Source organism: Coregonus lavaretus (genome assembly GCF_964263955.1).
Source record: "Coregonus lavaretus genome assembly, chromosome: 7".
In the NCBI taxonomy this organism is placed as follows: domain Eukaryota; kingdom Metazoa; phylum Chordata; class Actinopteri; order Salmoniformes; family Salmonidae; genus Coregonus; species Coregonus lavaretus.
In genome coordinates this window covers 63,713,562-63,734,309 of record NC_139994.1, presented here as the reverse complement: position 1 = coordinate 63,734,309, position 20,748 = coordinate 63,713,562, and the positions used below count along the sequence as shown (strand labels likewise).

General features: G+C 45.5%; 1 protein-coding gene across 1 annotated transcript in view; it reads left to right on the top strand.

Annotated features, from left to right (window-relative positions):
- The window catches only part of LOC311132622 (glucosidase 2 subunit beta-like), a 100,847-nt gene that overhangs the window by 4,788 nt on the left and 75,311 nt on the right, over positions 1-20,748 (top strand). Inside the window, 3 exon segments of the mRNA XM_084165868.1 lie at positions 2,784-2,841; positions 4,658-4,775; positions 8,362-8,503. Of these exon segments, the coding sequence (XP_084021994.1) occupies positions 2,784-2,841; positions 4,658-4,775; positions 8,362-8,503 (318 nt within the window).

Sequence of the window (20,748 nt, the reverse complement as noted above, 5' to 3'; positions counted from 1 at the left end):
CCTATTGTGCATGGCTAGCAAACTGTAGTGTACTGTACTGCATTGTACTCTAATATACTGCAATGTACTGTAATGTACTGCACTGTACTGCACTGTACTCTAATATACTGCAATGTACTGCAATGTACTGCACTGTACTGTACGGTACTGTAATTTACTGCAATGTACTGCACTGTACTGTACTGTACTGTACTGTACTGTACTGTACTGCACTGCACTGCACTGCACTGTAATTTACTGCAATGTACTGCACTGTAATGTACTGTACTGTACTGCACTGTACTGTACTGTACTGCAATTTACTGCAATGTACTGCACTGTACTGTAATGTACTGCAATGTACTGCACTGTACTGTAATGTACTGTACTACACTGTACTGCACTGTACTCTAATGTACTGCACTGTAATGTACTGCACTGTACTGTAATGTACTACACTGTACTGCACTGTACTCTAATGTACTGCACTGTAATGTACTGCACTGTAATGTACTGTACTATCCTGGACTATATGCATGTTGAACACATTAGTTACAGTGTTACTACCTCTACTTTATTAAGCCAGTCATGCTCTTGTGTAGATGTTGATTAGGTAGTTCAAAGACCAGGGCTAAGTTATTAACAATCATCCTTTGATCCTTCACATTGATGCTACGGCCTACGTTCATATTGCTATCCATTATGATTCCCACACTGTTGTTAAACTAGACTACAGACGTCAGCTGTGACTACAGTGGGAGTGAGCTCCACTCCAGTAGGAAGAACACTGTCTCAGAGATGTCCCACTGGTTGGCTCTTCTCTTTGAGAACACATTTTGAATGCTGTCAAAGATTGACAGCTTGGAAGTTGTTATACCCGCTGCCAGTCCCTTTAGTCGAGGTAACAAACTGAGAGATGGAGAGGCAAAACAGTCAACAAGACTCCCCCCGCCCCCCTCATCCCCCCTCTCTCCTCCTATGAACAACATTCTGTCTTCATCATCTCTCTCCTCCTATGAACAACATTCTGTCTTCATCATCTCTCTCCTCCTATGAACAACATTCTGTCTTCATCATCTCTCTCCTCCTATGAACAACATTCTGTCTTCATCATCTCTCTCCTCCTATGAACAACATTCTGTCTTCATCATCTCTCTCCTCCTATGAACAACATTCTGTCTTCATCATCTCTCTCCTCCTATGAACAACATTCTGTCTTCATCCTCTCTCTCCTCCTATGAACAACATTCTGTCTTCATCATCTCTCTCCTCCTATGAACAACATTCTGTCTTCATCATCTCTCTCCTCCTATGAACAACATTCTGTCTTCATCATCTCTCTCCTCCTATGAACAACATTCTGTCTTCATCATCTCTCTCCTCCTATAAACAACATTCTGTCTTCATCCTCTCTCTCCTCCTATGAACAACATTCTGTCTTCATCATCTCTCTCCTCATATGAACAACATTCTGTCTTCATCATCTCTCTCCTCCTATGAACAACATTCTGTCTTCATCATCTCTCTCCTCCTATGAACAACATTCTGTCTTCATCCTCTCTCTCCTCCTATGAACAACATTCTGTCTTCATCATCTCTCTCCTCCTATGAACAACATTCTGTCTTCATCATCTCTCTCCTCCTATGAACAACATTCTGTCTTCATCATCCTCTCTCCTCCTATGAACAACATTCTGTCTTCATCATCTCTCTCCTCCTATGAACAACATTCTGTCTTCATCCTCTCTCTCCTCCTATGAACAACATTCTGTCTTCATCATCTCTCTCCTCCTATGAACAACATTCTGTCTTCATCATCTCTCTCCTCCTATGAACAACATTCTGTCTTCATCATCTCTCTCCTCCTATGAACAACATTCTGTCTTCATCATCTCTCTCCTCCTATGAACAACATTCTGTCTTCATCATCTCTCTCCTCCTATGAACAACATTCTGTCTTCATCATCTCTCTCCTCCTATGAACAACATTCTGTCTTCATCATCTCTCTCCTCCTATGAACAACATTCTGTCTTCATCATCTCTCTCCTCCTATAAACAACATTCTGTCTTCATCATCTCTCTCCTCCTATGAACAACATTCTGTCTTCATCCTCTCTCCTCCTATGAACAACATTCTGTCTTCATCCTCTCTCTCCTCCTATGAACAACATTCTGTCTTCATCTCCTCATGGTGTAAATCCTTTAATTAGACAGTTTTTGTCCCTCTTTTCTCTGAGCGCTGCATGCTTTCAAAAAATGGAACGCTTCCCGTTATCGCCACCCCCTCCCTGTCCCAGGCTTTCCTGGCTGCTTGTGACGGCAGGCGGTGGAGAAAGAGAGAGGAGCTAAAGTAGGGGTTAGTGTCTGACTCTGGCAGCGCTGTACCTTCTCATCCTCCCACCTTGAGTGGAGCCACTTAGAGTTGGGGGGATTTGTCCTCTCGGCTCAGTGAGAGTTCTGACGCTCTAACTACTTCTCAATCAACGGGGGACCAGCGTAATTGAGGAATTTCCCACTGTGAGCACTCTCGTGGCCTTGGTCGCTCCCTGGCAAGTCTCGGATTGAAACCAGACCTAGCTATGTAGTAGTTATTTTGTCAGGTGCTGAACATAGCTGTAGGCATCGGAGCTTCATCTCCATTTGGGAATTAGCAGATTGGGATTTTAAATGGCTGCATTTCAATGAGCAATAAGAATGCACAGAGAAGTGTCAGAGGTCAATGTGGCACTCTGGTCTTTGTTCTTGTGCACCTAATGGATTTGGCTTGTGTGTATTTCATGCCTTTTACTGTTCTTCCCTCCAGACTGCTGTGATGCTACAGATGAGTACAGGAGTCAAAAGCCTTGCCAAAACACATGCAGGTCAGTTGGACTGGGAGTCCATACTTCTAAAATCATACACCTTAGTCCAGGAGTGGACACCGTAGTCCAGGGGTGGACACCGTAGTCCAGGGGTGGACACCGTAGTCCAGGGGTGGACACCTTAATCCAGGGGTGGACACCGTAGTCCAGGGGTGGACACCTTAGTCCAGGGGTGGACACCATAGTCCAGGGGTGGACACCTTAGTCCAGGGGTGGACACCTTAGTCCAGGGGTGGACACCTTAGTCCAGGGGTGGACACCTTAATCCAGGGGTGGACACCGTAGTCCAGGGGTGGACACTGTAGTCCAGGGGTGGACACCTTCATCCAGGGGTGGACACCTTAATCCAGGGGTGGACACCGTAGTCCAGGGGTGGACACCTTCATCCAGGGGTGGACACCTTAATCCAGGGGTGGACACCTTCATCCAGGGGTGGACACCTTCATCCAGGGGTGGACACCTTCATCCAGGGGTGGACACCTTAGTCCAGGGGTGGACACCGTAGTCCAGGGGTGGACACCGTAGTCCAGGGGTGGACACCGTAGTCCAGGGGTGGACACCTTAGTCCAGGGGTGGACACCTTAGTCCAGGGGCGGACACCTTAGTCCAAGGTGTCCAGGGGTGGACACCTGCTTGTTTTCTTTACATCTGGCACTTATCTGATATCTCAGAGAACACACTCCTGGTTGCCCGGTTACCTGGTCTAGCCCTAAATCAGTTGCTGTGGTGGACCGTGATCATTTGGAGCTGGAATTTGTTCCCACTGCATGCTATCCAACATCCCAATTTAACACCTGGTTGAAATTGATAAGATACGCATTTCAATAAGGATGTTTTGATATGAATAGCCTAATAAATGTCCCTGTTGTCCTAACCGTTCTGTTGACATCAGAGCCTTTTGGACCTACATGACAGTGATGACCGGTGAACATTCTTATGCTGAATGTTAGCACCAGGGGGCGTGTTGTCACTGGGCTAGAAACTGAGTGCTACATTGACATAATATGATTCCTTTAGCAACCCTCCCTTAATGTGAATACATCATGGATAACAAGAGTTCAACGTAGGCAGATACAGAGTCACCACCTCATTTGTTTCTCATTTGCCATCTTATTTACCGTCGGAGTGCTTGTTTGGAACTAGAACTGATAATAACAACAGCAGCCTCTCAGTTAAATCGAGACGTTGTGGATATTTTCCTCGGGATAATTGGTTCTTTCCCAACGTCTAAACAACACCTCATCTTATAACAACGAAGGGCTCTTATTCCACTTAAGAAATGCCTGGAAGCAAAAATTCATCTTGAATATATACGATAGGTGTGCATACATTTTTCAGAAGAATATGATTTAGCTAGACTCTCTAATGCCTCCAAGTCAAAGCATAGCCACAACCTCAATTAGTAAAACACACCTAATTGCATTGATGTTAATTACCACTGCTAGCACTACATGGGCACACCTTTGGCAAACCCAAGCACCAATAAAGGATTAATTTAATTAACTGACTTCATCATTTTCCTATGCCATATGCTTCAAAACTACAAACAAACAAAACATTTTATACCTAATTTCGACCTCACAACCTCCTTCCCTCTACTATGTCTCAGGCAAAAGAGATATCTGCTCTTCCACAGAGTACTCCTCTAGTTTATGGACCCAGATATTTTCCCATTTGGACTGGGTGAGTACACTGTGAGCCCTCCAGAATTGGCCCATGGCATCACTGTTAGAAGGGGGTGGGAGGTAGCCATGGAGACAGCAGACGGTGGGTTTTTCTCAGTAGTGATGGGGCGGCCGCGTTTCTTTTCTTCCAGGAATCTGGGACAGAGGGAGCGAGCAGCGGTGGAGGGCCAGATGAGGGCCCTGGGTGAGGGGCTGAGGCTCAAGCAGCAGCTGGTCGAGGAGGCCGTCCTCACCTGGCGGGAGAAACAGGTAGAGAACAGTAGGAGTGTACACTGGCTCCTAGTCTGACTGTCACCCAGGGAAATCAGTGTCTTCCTACCCTTGCAACCATACCATGTGTTGCTATGGTTACTGTTTAAACTAGCATTTAAACGACACGGAACAGTTAGCTGACTATGACGACACGGAAGAGTTAGCTGACTATGACGACACGGAACAGTTAGCTGACTATGACGACACGGAACAGTTAGCTGACTATGACGACAGGGAACAGTTAGCTGACTATGACGACACGGAACAGTTAGCTGACTATGACGACACGGAACAGTTAGCTGACTATGACGATAGGGAGCAGTTAGCTGACTATGACGACACGGAACAGTCAGCTGACTATGACGACACGGAACAGTTAGCTGACTATGACGACACGGAACAGTTAGCTGACTATGACGACACGGAACAGTTAGCTGACTATGACGACACGGAACAGTTAGCTGACTATGACGACACGGAACAGTTAGCTGACTATGACGACACGGAACAGTTAGCTGACTATGACGACACGGAACAGTTAGCTGACTATGACGACAGGGAACAGTTAGCTGACTATGACGACACGGAACAGTTAGCTGACTATGACGACACGGAACAGTTAGCTGACTATGACGATAGGGAGCAGTTAGCTGACTATGACGACACGGAACAGTCAGCTGACTATGACGACACGGAACAGTTAGCTGACTATGACGACACGGAACAGTTAGCTGACTACGACGACACGGAACAGTTAGCTGACTACGACGACACGGAACAGTTAGCTGACTACGACGACACGGAACAGTTAGCTGACTACGACGACACGGAACAGTTAGCTGACTACGACGACACGGAACAGTTAGCTGAATACGACGACACGGAACAGTTAGCTGACTACGACGACACGGAACAGTTAGCTGACTACGACGACACGGAACAGTTAGCTGACTACGACGACACGGAACAGTTAGCTGACTACGACGACACGGAACAGTTAGCTGACTATGACGACACCGAACAGTTAGCTGACTATGACGACACGGAACAGTTAGCTGACTATGACGACACGGAACAGTTAGCTGACTATGACGACACGGAACAGTTAGCTGACTATGACGACACGGAACAGTTAGCTGACTATGACGACAGGGAGCAGTTAGCTGACTATGACGACACGGAACAGTTAGCTGACTATGACGACACGGAACAGTTAGCTGACTATGACGACACGGAACAGTTAGCTGACTATGACGACACGGAACAGTTAGCTGACTATGACGACACGGAACAGTTAGCTGACTATGACGACACGGAACAGTTAGCTGACTATGACGACACGGAACAGTTAGCTGACTATGACGACAGGGAGCAGTTAGCTGACTATGGCGACACGGAACAGTTAGCTGACTATGACGACAGGGAACAGTTAGCTGACTATGACGACACGGAACAGTTAGCTGACTATGACGACAGGGAACAGTTAGCTGACTATGACGACACGGAACAGTTAGCTAACTATGACGACACGGAACAGTTAGCTGACTATGACGACACGGAACAGTTAGCTGACTATGACGACACGGAACAGTTAGCTGACTATGACGACAGGGAGCAGTTAGCTTACTATGACGACACGGAACAGTTAGCTGACTATGACGACACGGAACAGTTAGCTGACTATGACGACACGGAGCAGTTAGCTAACTATGACGACACGGAACAGTTAGCTGACTATGACGACACGGAACAGTTAGCTGACTATGACGACAGGGAACAGTTAGCTGACTATGACGACAGGGAGCAGTTAGCTGACTATGACGACAGGGAACAGTTAGCTAACTATGACGACACGGAACAGTTAGCTGACTATGACGACACGGAACAGTTAGCTGACTATGACGACACGGAACAGTTAGCTGACTATGACGACAGGGAGCAGTTAGCTGACTATGACGACACGGAACAGTTAGCTGACTATGACGACACGGAACAGTTAGCTGACTATGACGACACGGAACAGTTAGCTGACTATGACGACACGGAACAGTTAGCTGACTATGACGACACGGAACAGTTAGCTGACTATGACGACACGGAACAGTTAGCTGACTATGACGACACGGAACAGTTAGCTGACTATGACGACACGGAACAGTTAGCTGACTATGACGACACGGAACAGTTAGCTGACTATGACGACACGGAACAGTTAGCTGACTCAGTCACACACACACGTCTGCACACACAGACACACTCTTCTGATCGCCAGTTGATAGGCTTCTTATACCCAGGGCACCTTTTGTTGGATATTTCGGGTCGATGTTCTGTTTCTGTGTGTAGGTGATTGACAGATCCAGGCTGAGTGCTTGTACAACCCCCTGCCCCCACTGCAGATCATGATCCTCTGTTCTGAATATGTCTCTGTTGATATGGCGGAGTGCTTTTGGGGCTAGTCCCAGGAACCTTACACAATGACCCAAAGGGAACCTATCCCGAGGGGCAAATGTTAGAAGAACACCAGACCTTTAGAGACATTACTGGAATAATATATCCTATTGTATTTTTGTTTTGTTTTACAAAAGGTTGAGGACTAGATTGAATGACAATACATGCAGTGAAAGAGAGTGCAGGACATTCCACTTTTTTATAAATCTGCCATCAAATAATATAGTTTTTTTGCCTTGTGTTGCTGATGGTAGCTAGTCATGGTAGCACTTAGGATAGTTGTTGAGGCTTTAAATTGATAATGTAGCCTGGAGGAACCTTTTTACCCAGACAGTGCTGTACATTGGAGCAGGTATGCTCTTGCTAACTCAAAATGGACTCCATAAATCACTGTGGCTGCTGAATGTGGATAAGGAAGTACCATGCCCCAGAAAGCTAGTCGTCCCTATCGTAACCACAGCTCTAGAATTCATCACTGCATTATGAGAAACTCTCAGAGAGGAGATTGGAAGGTAACACACATACACACACACACACACACACACACACACACAACACACACACACACACACACACACACACACACGTTTTGTTCATTAATTGGACTATTACAGAGAGTGATGATAGTCTATGCTTCTCTGTCATTCAGTGTCATTTTGGTGCCACGGCAACACCGCCTGGCGCTGGTGATTTAAATAGTCCATTGTGTAGTCCCCTCTGTTTTTACAGCAGAGCTGCTGCTGTGAATACAGCAAGGGAGAAATAACTGAAAAGGAGGCTCAATACTTGAGATTTATCATTAAATCCATTCAGGCCCCACTCTCTAAATGAATGAGATACAATTGAAGGAGTTGTACATTTGCACCCACTCCATCACTTCCATGACTTCTATACAACACATTTTGCCCGCCACTTTCTCCTTTTTCATACGGCAAAACATGCACAGAAATGTATTCATGCTTGACCATTAAGCTTGCCCAAGATGTATAATATAACTTTTTATCTAGTAAAGTCGTTTTGTAATAAATGTGATGTGTTGTGATGCGTTGCAATGTTGTGTTAGGTTGCCATAGGCCTCAGTGTTGCATTGAGTTGAGGATTTCTTCCATTTTTTAAATTTATTTTTTCTCCTCAGGCCCAGCTTCGAGACCTGCAGCGGGTCTCTGATGACCTACAGACCCAGCTGGGTGATCTCAGGAAGGAGGAGGCAAGGAGGAAGGAGGAGGCAGACGCACTCAGAGAGCGGGAGATAGGGGCACGGGAAACGGCGGACGACAGTAAGTGTCATGGTAGCGACAGGGCTACACAGTCAGGGATTGTTAGGCCAGTGCTTGGGGGTCAAAGGGTTAGATGTAAGGTAATAGGATTAGTGATGGCGCAGAGTGTCGTGGTGAGGTCGGTGTTAGAGTAAGTCGGCAGCACGGGTAGGGTAACAGGGTTGTGCTCCATTCCATTTTTGATTCCGTTGACTTTGGCGGAAGTGAATTGACCCCAACCCTGCAGGGCAGCATTTAGGGTGACATATTGGATGGTCACGGTTAGGGCGAGGTGCGTTAAAACCGGTGCTTGCTGCATCATAGAATATACATGTATCGGAGTGCTGAGTAACAGCATATTTTCATACTGCATCCTTCCTGTACATCCATTGAACCTGGAGCGACAGTTTTATTCTGAGTCATAGGGAAAATTCCCTAGCCACAGTGTGAGTAGGGTTGCAAAGCTACCGGTAATTTACCGAAGTTACCGGAATCTTCAGTAATTTTGGTAGTTAACAGAAAATCTATGGCAATCTATCATAACTTTGGTAATTTATATATATATATTTTTATTCATATATAGTATTCATTTATATCTGTGTCCATATTGTCCATGAGTTTCTAGTAGATAGACCATATGGTTCAAGAGAAAATAGCCGAATTAATGAAAAAAGCATCTAATCAACAAAGTATATTTCATACAGAAACCCTCATATTAAACACCAATGGTATTCACTAAGTTAATGGTTTGTATCTAGGATCATGTTTTACAGCTTTCTCATTCTATTATTTTTATTTTGTAATAATGTTATTTAATTATTTAATATATTTTACATGTGATAAAGGCCACAAAGAGGGACAAAGATAATTACCTGTAATAATCTGAAGTACCCAAAAGGGCCACTAGATGTCTTAAAATCCTTGAAAGATACCAGAATTCTGGTAGTTTACTGGTATAGTTTATAGTATTATACCCTCCCTTTGCAACCCTAAGTGTGCGTAAGCAGGACGTGCATTTAATACTGCTGTTCTGTGGCTGTGGCCAGTTGAGCTGGTTGGTTAAACTCATGGTTTACACTCCCTGTGCAAGGACTCCAAATCCATTACGTGTGGGGGCAAAGCAAAGGTTTGGATATTTAAATTGGATCAAAATTGGGCCTCTATTTAGTTTGCATAATTAATCGCCTGTGATTCAGCGGCAAAGTGGGGACAGAGAGCGCGCAGCCAAGAAATCCCCATTGAATTAGTCACTCACTTTATCAAACATTGCCATTATGTAACCCCCCCCCCCCCCTCTCGTCCCTGTCACCCAATCTTAATGGAGACATAATTTAATAGGCCACCGTTTCAGGCAGCCTGTGTCTACTATTAGTAAGGCCTAACGGTTACTGTGGGACGGTGTTGAACCCACATTCTTTCCCTCTTCTTCTTTTAATTTACAACTTTCCTCCGCGTCCTCAAGCTTCGAGATTGATTTGCTGTCGGGGGCCATCTTGCCACCTCCGGTAAAAAGTTTTGGATCGGGGGGTGGTGGAAAGCTCACTTGACTTTGGCGTCGCCGTCGAGCCCCCCCCCCCCCCCCCCCCCCCCATCCATCAGCCTCCCATGGTGCCAGCTGACCTTTCCCGGGCACGTTTTAATGACACGCGTGTGTGTGCGTGCGTGCGTGTGTGCGTGCGTGTGTGTGTGCGTGTGTGTGTACGTGCGTGTGCGCGCGCATGCGTGTGCGCGTGTGTGTGCGTGCGTGTGTGGGTGTGTGTGTGTGTGCGTGTGTGTGTGTGTGTGTGTGCGTGTGTGTGTGTGCGTGCGTGTGTGGGTGTGTGCGTGCGTGTGTGTGTGTGTGCGTCGCTCGGCCATGTTCCGGGGAACACAGTCTCCCTTTTTGCATCCTTTCCATTACAGCTAATCTTCGGGACGTTACACCCATCCATTTTAATTTCCCACACTACACACTAATGACTGCTTTGGGTTTTTTTGGGGGGGAGAGGTGGGTGTAAGGGAGCTGGTAAGGGGCTGGTAAGGAGCTGGTAAGGGAGCTGGTAAGGGAGCTGATAAGGGAGCTGGTAAGGGAGCTGGTAAGGGGCTGGTAAGGAGCTGGTAAGGAGCTGGTAAGGGAGCTGGTAAGGAGCTGGTAAGGAGCTGATAAGGAACTGGTAAGGGGCTGGTAAGGAGCTGGTAAGGGGCTGGTAAGGAGCTGGAAAGGGGCTGGAAAGGAGCTGATAAGGGAGCTGGTAAGGGAGCTGGTAAGTGGCTGGTAAGGAGCTGGTAAGGAGCTGGTAAGGGAGCTGGTAAGGAGCTGGTAAGGAGCTGATAAGGAACTGGTAAGGGAGCTGGTAAGGGAGCTGGTAAGGAGCTGGTAAGGGAGCTGGTAAGGGGCTGGTAAGGAGCTGGTAAGGGAGCTGGTAAGGAGCTGGTAAGGAGCTGATAAGGAACTGGTAAGGGAGCTGGTAAGGGAGCTGGTAAGGGAGCTGGTAAGGGGCTGGAAAGGAGCTGGTAATGGAGCTGGTAAGGGGCTGGTAGGGAGCTGGTAAGGGGCTGGTAAGGAGCTGGTAAGGAGCTGATAAGGAACTGGTAAGGGAGCTGGTAAGGGAGCTGGTAAGGTGCTGGAAAGGAGCTGGTAAGGAGCTGGTAAGGGAGCTGATAAGGGGCTGGTATGGAGCTGGTATGGAGCTGGTAAGGGGCTGGTAAGGAGCTGGTAAGGAGCTGGTAAGGGAGCTGGTAAGGGGCTGGAAAGGAGCTGGTAAGGAGCTGGTAAGGAGCTGATAAGGAACTGGTAAGGGAGCTGGTAAGGGAGCTGGTAAGGGGCTGGAAAGGAGCTGGTAATGAGCTGGTAAGGGAGCTGATAAGGGGCTGGTAGGGAGCTGGTAAGGGGCTGGTAAGGAGCTGGTAAGGAGCTGGTAAGGGAATTTATTTGCAAATTATGGTGGAAAATAAGTATTTGGTCACCTACAAACAAGCAAGATTTCTGGCTCTCACAGACCTGTAACTTCTTCTTTAAGAGGCTCCTCTGTCCTCCACTCGTTACCTGTATTAATGGCACCTGTTTGAACTTGTTATCAGTATAAAAGACACCTGTCCACAACCTCAAACAGTCACACTCCAAACTCCACTATGGCCAAGACCAAAGAGCTGTCAAAGGACACCAGAAACAAAATTGTAGACCTGCACCAGGCTGGGAAGACTGAATCTGCAATAGGTAAGCAGCTTGGTTTGAAGAAATCAACTGTGGGAGCAATTATTAGGAAATGCAAGACATACAAGACCACTGGTAATCTCCCTCGATCTGGGGCTCCACGCAAGATCTCACCCCGTGGGGTCAAAATGATCACAAGAACGGTGAGCAAAAATCCCAGAACCACACGGGGGGACCTAGTGAATGACCTGCAGAGAGCTGGGACCAAAGTAACAAAGCCTACCATCAGTAACACACTACGCCGCCAGGGACTCAAATCCTGCAGTGCCAGACGTGTCCCCCTGCTTAAGCCAGTACATGTCCAGGCCCGTCTGAAGTTTGCTAGAGTGCATTTGGATGATCCAGAAGAGGATTAGGAGAATGTCATATGGTCAGAAGAAACCAAAATATAAATTTTTGGTAAAAACTCAACTCGTCGTGTTTGGAGGACAAAGAATGCTGAGTTGCATCCAAAGTACACCATACCTACTGTGAAGCATGGGGGTGGAAACATCATGCTTTGGGGCTGTTTTTCTGCAAAGGGACCAGGACGACTGATCTGTGTAAAGGAAAGAATGAATGGGGCCATGTATCGTGAGATTTTGAGTGAAAACCTCCTTCCATCAGCAAGGGCATTGAAGATGAAACGTGGCTGGGTCTTTCAGCATGACAATGATCCCAAACACACCGCCCGGGCAACGAAGGAGTGACTTCGTAAGATGCATTTCAAGGTCCTGGAGTGGCCTAGCCAGTCTCCAGATCTCAACCCCATAGAAAATCTTTGGAGGGAGTTGAAAGTCCGTGTTGCCCAGCGACAGCCCCAAAACATCACTGCTCTAGAGGAGATCTGCATGGAGGAATGGGCCAAAATACCAGCAACAATGTGTGAAAACCTTGTGAAGACTTACAGAAAACGTTTGACCTGTGTCATTGCCAACAAAGGGTATATAACAAAGTATTGAGAAACTTTTGTTATTGACCAAATACTTATTTTCCACCATAATTTGCAAATAAATTCATAAAAAATCCTACAATGTGATTTTCTGGATTTTTTTTTCTTATTTTGTCTGTCATAGTTGACGTGTACCTATGATGAAAATTACAGGCCTCTCTCATCTTTTTAAGTGGGAGAACTTGCACAATTGGTGGCTGACTAAATACTTTTTTCCCCACTGTACTTAAGTAGTTTTTTTGGGGTATCTGTACTTTAATATTCTTTGACAACTTTTACTTCACTACATTCCTAAAGAAAATAATGTACTTTTTACTCCATACAATTTCCCTGACACCCAGAAGTACTCGTCACATTTTGAATGCTTAGCAGGACAGGAAAATTGTCAAATTCAGGCACTTATCATGATAACTTCCCTGGTCATCCTGGTCTCTGGTCTGGTGGACTCACTAAACAAGTAATGAATGCTCTGTGGTCCTCTGTAGCTCAGCTGGTAGAGCACGGCGCTTGTAACGCCAAGGTAGTGGGTTCGATCCCCGGGACCACCCATAAACAAAAATGTATGCACGCATGACTGTAAGTCGCTTTGGATAAAAGCGTCTGCTAAATGGCATATTATATTATTATTAAACACACATAAAGGTTGTAAGTGTTGGAGCGTGCCCCCTGGCTATCCGTAAATACAATAAAAACAACAAAATGGTGCCGTCTGGTTTGCTTCATGTAAGGAATTTGAAATTATTTTTACTTTTGATACTTAAGTATATTTTAGCAATTTACATTTACTTTTGATACGTATATTTTTTAACTAAATACCTTTTAGATTTTTACTCAAGTAGTATTTTACTGGGTGACTTTCTCTTTTACTTGAGCCATTTTCTATTAAGGCATCTTTACTTTTACTCAAGTATGACACTGTAGGTTTGTATGAATGCCCTCTGCATGTTGTACAATGCATCATTAGTCAGTGTGTGGGGTGAGGCACATGGTCTTGGAGTCAACTCTATGCTATATTAGCATTCATTACTTCTGCGTTTAGTGGGTCTCTTTGGCTCCTTGTTGCCAGTTCCTAGAGTGGTGAACTGAACTGGCAAGTCCCACCTCTGTCAAGCAGGGCTGTGGATGACCTTCTGTTTCATCTACATCCTTGTTGATTGCTCCAGGGCATACCCATTTCAGACTGACTTTCCTTTCCCAGCTACAACCAAAACACGATGATATTTTATAAGCTACCACATGCCACACCGCTAAAGCATGAAACACAGAAAACCTCACTGCCGATAGGTCCTTATCACAGTGGGAGGCCGTTCCTTCTCTTGCTATAACAAAAGCGGTACCAGCTGCATGCCGACCCGGTAGTGACGAACCTGCCGATTTGACTTGTAGAATCGCAATGCTCGTCAGTGGCCAACAACTTGACTTAGAGCCAATCAGAGAGCACAAACCCCCACGTGGGGGAGCCAACCAACATTTTTTTTTTGAACAAAAGGGCATGTTCGCCGTACATACACGGATGAGACAGTCACACTTCATATGCAATGTAGGCTATGGGATGGTAGCTAGCTAAGTGCACAGACGCAATGCTACACAACACTACTTCCTCCAAGTAGTAGCTAGTAATGACATTATCATTAAATCACAATGGATTAGCTAGTTTCCATGAAACAGCTGCCGAGTTATTGCAGTGTCCTTAGCTAGCTAGCAATGTTGTGCTAGCTAGCAATGTTGTGCTAGCTAGCGAATATGCTAACGTGGGCTAGCTAGCAAAACACTTGGCTATTGGCTGCCACTGGCAGTATGGGATTATGGAGAGTGAATTCAATTGTTTCTTCATCGTCTTGCTGGGTAGGTATCTGGCTAGTATCAACAAGGGTTTTCTACAAAATAGCAACATTAGCGCAGATAGCTTGGAATCTAGACCATAAGCAATATGCACATACACTGCATTGCCAAACAACGCTACTGCCACCTTCTGGTTTGGAGTATTTTAACAAGGCTGAGTGGCCGACTAGTTCCAAGGTCTTTGCTGTGTGAACACAAAAGAGATTGACTGCGAACACTCTGTTCAGAGGTGCTAAGTACTGTTGGCAGGCAAACGTTTTGTCTGAGCTTTAACATTTAACCAGATTCCTAGTAAATGAAATATGTTATCTTCAATCATTCATTTATTTACTCTGCATGGGTGCTTTTAGTCCTCTTCAGCATACCGAATATATCAAAAATATAATATAACAAAAAAAATTAACCATAGTTAATAAGCCAAGTTCACAGATATTATCGCCAGTAAGAAGCCTTCTTGTAGGAACTTCTGATTCCTCCCATCATCTCGGATTCCTCCCATCATCTCGGATTCCTCCCATCATCTCGGATTCCTCCCATCATCTCGGATTCCACCCATCATCTCGGATTCCTCCCATCATCTCGGATTCCCTCCCATCATCTCGGATTCCTCCCATCATCTCGGATTCCTCCCATCATGGGCCAAACAGTCAAGCTCTGCATTTTAACCCTTAAAAGATATCGGCCTTTTTCCAGTCAGGACCAAAGCTAAAACCCTCCAAAGGGTAACAAAGAATGAGGTTGATGGGGATAAATTATCAATATAAACTTTAATAAAGAAACATTGACCCTTCCTACCATCTTGTCTGTCTTTTTATTTCTGTACATGTCAACATGGACCCAAAGGTGGGAAATACCAACACAGGGGTAAGGAGACATTATGGTTCCCACATTGCTTCTTCTGAGCCAAAATGGAGTCTTCTCCTTTGATAACCGCTGCAGTCGATCAAGGCCGTCTCTGGGGGTTCATACGCAGTTATTGGGGAGTTTTTTAAGGGCCTGTGTTATTGGTGCCCTCAAAGGCAATTGCAAAGCAACATTGTGTGTCAGGGGGTAATGACTCCGGGAGGATTTCATGGAATAAAGACATTTTTAAAAAAGGAGCAGTATTTGAGAGCTGTGTGTGTCGTTAGTGGTATTGGCTTACATGGCTAGGGTTAGCGGTTTCTCTTTGCAATGGGGCATAAAAAAATATAGAGTGATGCACGTTAGGAAACGGGTGATCGATTTGACTTACATGGCACACGCAGCCGTTTTTTGACAGGCTGCCTATGTACAGTGAGGGAAAAAAAGTATTTGATCCCCTGCTGATTTTGTACGTTTGCCCACTGACAAAGAAATGATCAGTCTATAATTTTAATGGTAGGTTTATTTGAACAGTGAGAGACAGAATAACAACAAAAACATCCAGAAAAACACATGTCAAAAATGTTATAAATTGATTTGCATTTTAATGAGGGAAATAAGTATTTGACCCCCTCTCAATCAGAAAGATTTCTGGCTCCCAGGTGTCTTTTATACGGGTAACGAGCTGAGATTAGGAGCACACTCTTAAAGGGAGTGCTCCTAATCTCAGTTTGTTACCTGTATAAAAGACACCTGTCCACAGAAGCAATCAATCAATCAGATTCCAAACTCTCCACCATGGCCAAGACCAAAGAGCTCTCCAAGGATGTCAGGGACAAGATTGTAGACCTACACAAGGCTGAAATGGGCTACAAGACCATCGCCAAGCAGCTTGGTGAGAAGGTGACAACAGTTAGTGCGATTATTCGCAAATGGAAGAAACACAAAATAACTGGCAATCTCCCTCGGCCTGGGGCTCCATGCAAGGCTGGAATGGGCTACAAGACCATCGCCAAGCAGCTTGGTGAGAAGGTGACAACAGTTAGTGCGATTATTCGCAAATGGAAGAAACACAAAATAACTGTCAATCTCCCTCGGCCTGGGGCTCCATGCAAGATCTCACCTCGTGGAGTTGCAATGATCATGAGAACGTTGAGGAATCAGCCCAGAACTACACGGGAGGATCTTGTCAATGATCTCAAGGCAGCTGGGACCATAGTCACCAAGAAAACAATTGGTAACACACTACGCCGTGAAGGACTGAAATCCTGCAGCGCCCGCTAGGTCCCCCTGCTCAAGAAAGCACATATACAGGGCCGTCTGAAGTTTGCCAATGAATATCTGAATGATTCAGAGGAGAACTGGGTGAAAGTGTTGTGGTCAGATGAGACCAAAATCGAGCTCTTTGGCATCAACTCAACTCGCCGTGTTTGGAGGCGGAGGAATGCTGCCTATGACCCCAAGAACACCATCCCCACCGTCAAACATGGAGGTGGAAACATTATGCTTTGGGGGTGTTTTTCTGCTAAGGGGACAGGACAACTTCACTGCATCAAAGGGACGATGGACGGGCCATGTACCGTCAAATCTTGGGTGAGAACCTCCTTCCCTCAGCCAGGGCATTGAAAATGGGTCGTGGATGGGTATTCCAGCATGACAATGACCCAAAACACACGGCCAAGGCAATAAAGGAGTGGCTCAAGGAGAAGCACATTAAGGACCTGGAGTGGCCTAGCCAGTCTCCAGACCTTAATCCCATAGAAAATCTGTGGAGGGAGCTGAAGGTTCGAGTTGCCAAACGTCAGCCTCGAAACCTTAATGACTTGGAGAAGATCTGCAAAGAGGACTGGAACAAAATCCCTCCTGAGATGTGTGCAAACCTGGTGGCCAACTACAAGAAACGTCTGACCTCTGTGATTGCCAACAAGGGTTTTGCCACCAAGTACTAAGTCATGTTTTGCAGAGGGGTCAAATACTTATTTCCCTCATTAAAATGCAAATCAATTCATACATTTTTTTACATGCGTTTTTCTGGATTTTGTTGTTGTTATTCTATCTCTCACTGTTCAAATAAACCTACCATTAAAATTATAGACTGATCATGTCTTTGTCAGTGGGAAAACGTACAAAATCAGCATGTGATCAAATACTTTATTCCCTCACTGTAACAGTTTTCGAGCAGCACTGCGAATGAGCTGTGAAGTGTTAGCCATCTTCGATCATCATAGGCTAATCTCAAGCCTTCTTTTATTTATTTTATTTTTTACGGTTGCAATTGGAAAACCGGTCCTTCAAAAGCTTCCTCTCGAGGCCTAATACATGCAAGATACCTCTACACAACTCATCCCACAACAGATGTGCACTATCATGTGAGATCGTATTAGGCGGATTAACGTGCATTCACATTAACCTAGATCTCTATCTCGAACTCCAGCGGCGGTAATTTAGCTTTAAAGGAAAATGTCACACATTGTTTTGACAGAGCGCGGACAGCATTACCCGAGTCATCACAGCCGGGCTAACCAATGTTTCTCGGCATTCACAGTCTTAATGGGAGGCCTTTCTTTGGCAAAGCATGTTGGGAGATTTGCGGTTCAAGCCTCCTTGAATAACAAAGCGGGCTCATTAGTGGGGAGGAGGGGATTTGGGAGCAGTGTCTGCATGGGTTGTCTTGAAGAACCTTCTTCCTAATATCAACCGTGGTATTGGGGTCACGAGGAGGTCGGCGGTCCCCCCACAAATCTTCCCATAAATACAGACAGTAGACTACATGTACCATATTATCCCCCCCCCCCCCCCCCCCCAAACCCCTGGATGTTAATAGCACTAGGGTTGAATGGCGGGAACGCGGTTACCGGGATTTACTGCCCAAAACCACTCCCTTTTCCTGGGATGAATAACTGCGAGAAACCGGTTTATTATTATAAATTATTTATATGAACAGCATGGAGTGAAAATGGAACTGTTAAATTATATGCAGTGTCTAAATCTGTCTTCTCTACGGCCCTCTGCATGATGAATCAACGCTCAGGGTGCGGACAGACCGCCCATCTCAGTATGGAGCGCAGTTCACATCGCATGTAGACCTATCATCTCATCATGGTCACTTTTTATCTTGTGACAGGTAGGTCTACATTTGCTGCAGCGTAGCCTATGCTACAGTACTATAAAGACCGAATGCACGTCTAATTTATCCATCTCCATCTGGCTTTCGGTGGTCACCTTGTTTTTTAATTGTAAAGATTGTTATTTTTTTTTAAATTGCAGCTGCAGAGTTTTAAAACAGCCTATCACTCGAATATCGTTGCTTTAAATAAGTGCACGCGTGAGCACTCTCTCGCAGTCTTTCTCTCTCTCCATCAACATTCAAATTGCATCCAAAATAGATCATCCTGTTCTAGATTGATATATAGCCCTATACACATAGATGTCCCAGCTCTTTCAGGTAATAGTTTCTTCTGTCGTGTGTAATGTGCTGTGGCCTACACCTATGTATTGGATAATGGCACAATCATTTGGTATTTTTTGGGGCTTGGGTTCATTAAATGTCATTAATGTGTGGTTCATAACATGTATTAAATATACTGCGTGGCTCATCAGGCTCAGGTAGCATCGGGTTAGAACAGGTATCATTGGGTTAGAACAGGTAGCATCGGGTTAGAAAAGGTAGCATCGGGTTAGGACAGGTGGCATATGGTTAGAACAGGTAGCATCGGGTTAGAACAGGTAGCATCAGGTTAGAACAGGTAGCATCGGGTTAGAACAGGTATCATTGGGTTAGAACAGGTGGCATCAGGTTAGAACAGGTAGCATCGGGTTAGAACAGGTAGCATCAGGTTAGAACAGGTGGCATCAGGTTAGAACAGGTATCATTGGGTTAGAACAGGTGGCATCAGGTTAGAACAGGTGGCATATGGTTAGAACAGGTAGCATCGGGTTAGAACAGGTATCATTGGGTTAGAACAGGTAGCATCGGGTTAAAACAGGTATCATTGGGTTAGAACAGGTAGCATCAGGTTAGAACAGGTATCATTGGGTTAGAACAGGTAGCATCAGGTTAGAACAGGTATCATCGGGTTAGAACAGGTAGCATCGGGTTAGAACAGGTGGCATCGGGTTAGAACAGGTAGCATCGGGTTAGAACAGGTATCATTGGGTTAGAACAGGTATCATCGGGTTAGAACAGGTAACATCGGGTTAGAACAGGTATCAATGGGTTAGAACAGGTATCATCGGGTTAGAACAGGTATCATCGGGTTAGAACAGGTGGCATCGGGTTAGAACAGGTATCATTGGGTTAGAACAGGTAGCATCGGGTTAGAAAAGGTAGCATCGGGTTAGGACAGGTGGCATATGGTTAGAACAGGTAGCATCGGGTTAGAACAGGTAGCATCGGGTTAGAACAGGTAGCATCAGGTTAGAACAGGTAGCATCGGGTTAGAACAGGTATCATTGGGTTAGAACAGGTAGCATCGGGTTAGAACAGGTAGCATCAGGTTAGAACAGGTAGCATCGGGTTAGAACAGGTATCATTGGGTTAGAACAGGTGGCATCAGGTTAGAACAGGTAGCATCGGGTTAGAACAGGTAGCATCAGGTTAGAACAGGTGGCATCAGGTTAGAACAGGTATCATTGGGTTAGAACAGGTAGCATCAGGTTAGAACAGGTATCATTGGGTTAGAACAGGTGGCATCAGGTTAGAACAGGTAGCATCAGGTTAGAACAGGTGGCATCGGGTTAGAACAGGTAGCATCAGGTTAGAACAGGTAGCATCGGGTTAGAACAGGTATCATTGGGTTAGAACAGGTGGCATCAGGTTAGAACAGGTAGCATCGGGTTAGAACAGGTAGCATCAGGTTAGAACAGGTGGCATCAGGTTAGAACAGGTATCATTGGGTTAGAACAGGTAGCATCGGGTTAGAACAGGTATCATTGGGTTAGAACAGGTAGCATCAGGTTAGAACAGGTGGCATCAGGTTAGAACAGGTATCATTGGGTTAGAACAGGTGGCATCAGGTTAGAACAGGTGGCATATGGTTAGAACAGGTAGCATCGGGTTAGAACAGGTATCATTGGGTTAGAACAGGTAGCATCGGGTTAGAACAGGTATCATTGGGTTAGAACAGGTAGCATCAGGTTAGAACAGGTATCATTGGGTTAGAACAGGTAGCATCAGGTTAGAACAGGTATCATCGGGTTAGAACAGGTAGCATCGGGTTAGAACAGGTGGCATCGGGTTAGAACAGGTAGCATCGGGTTAGAACAGGTAGCATCAGGTTAGAACAGGTATCATTGGGTTAGAACAGGTATCATCGGGTTAGAACAGGTAGCATCGGGTTAGAACAGGTATCATTGGGTTAGAACAGGTAGCATATGGTTAGAACAGGTATCATCGGGTTAGAACAGGTAGCATCGGGTTAGAACAGGTAGCATCGGGTTAGAACAGGTAGCATCGGG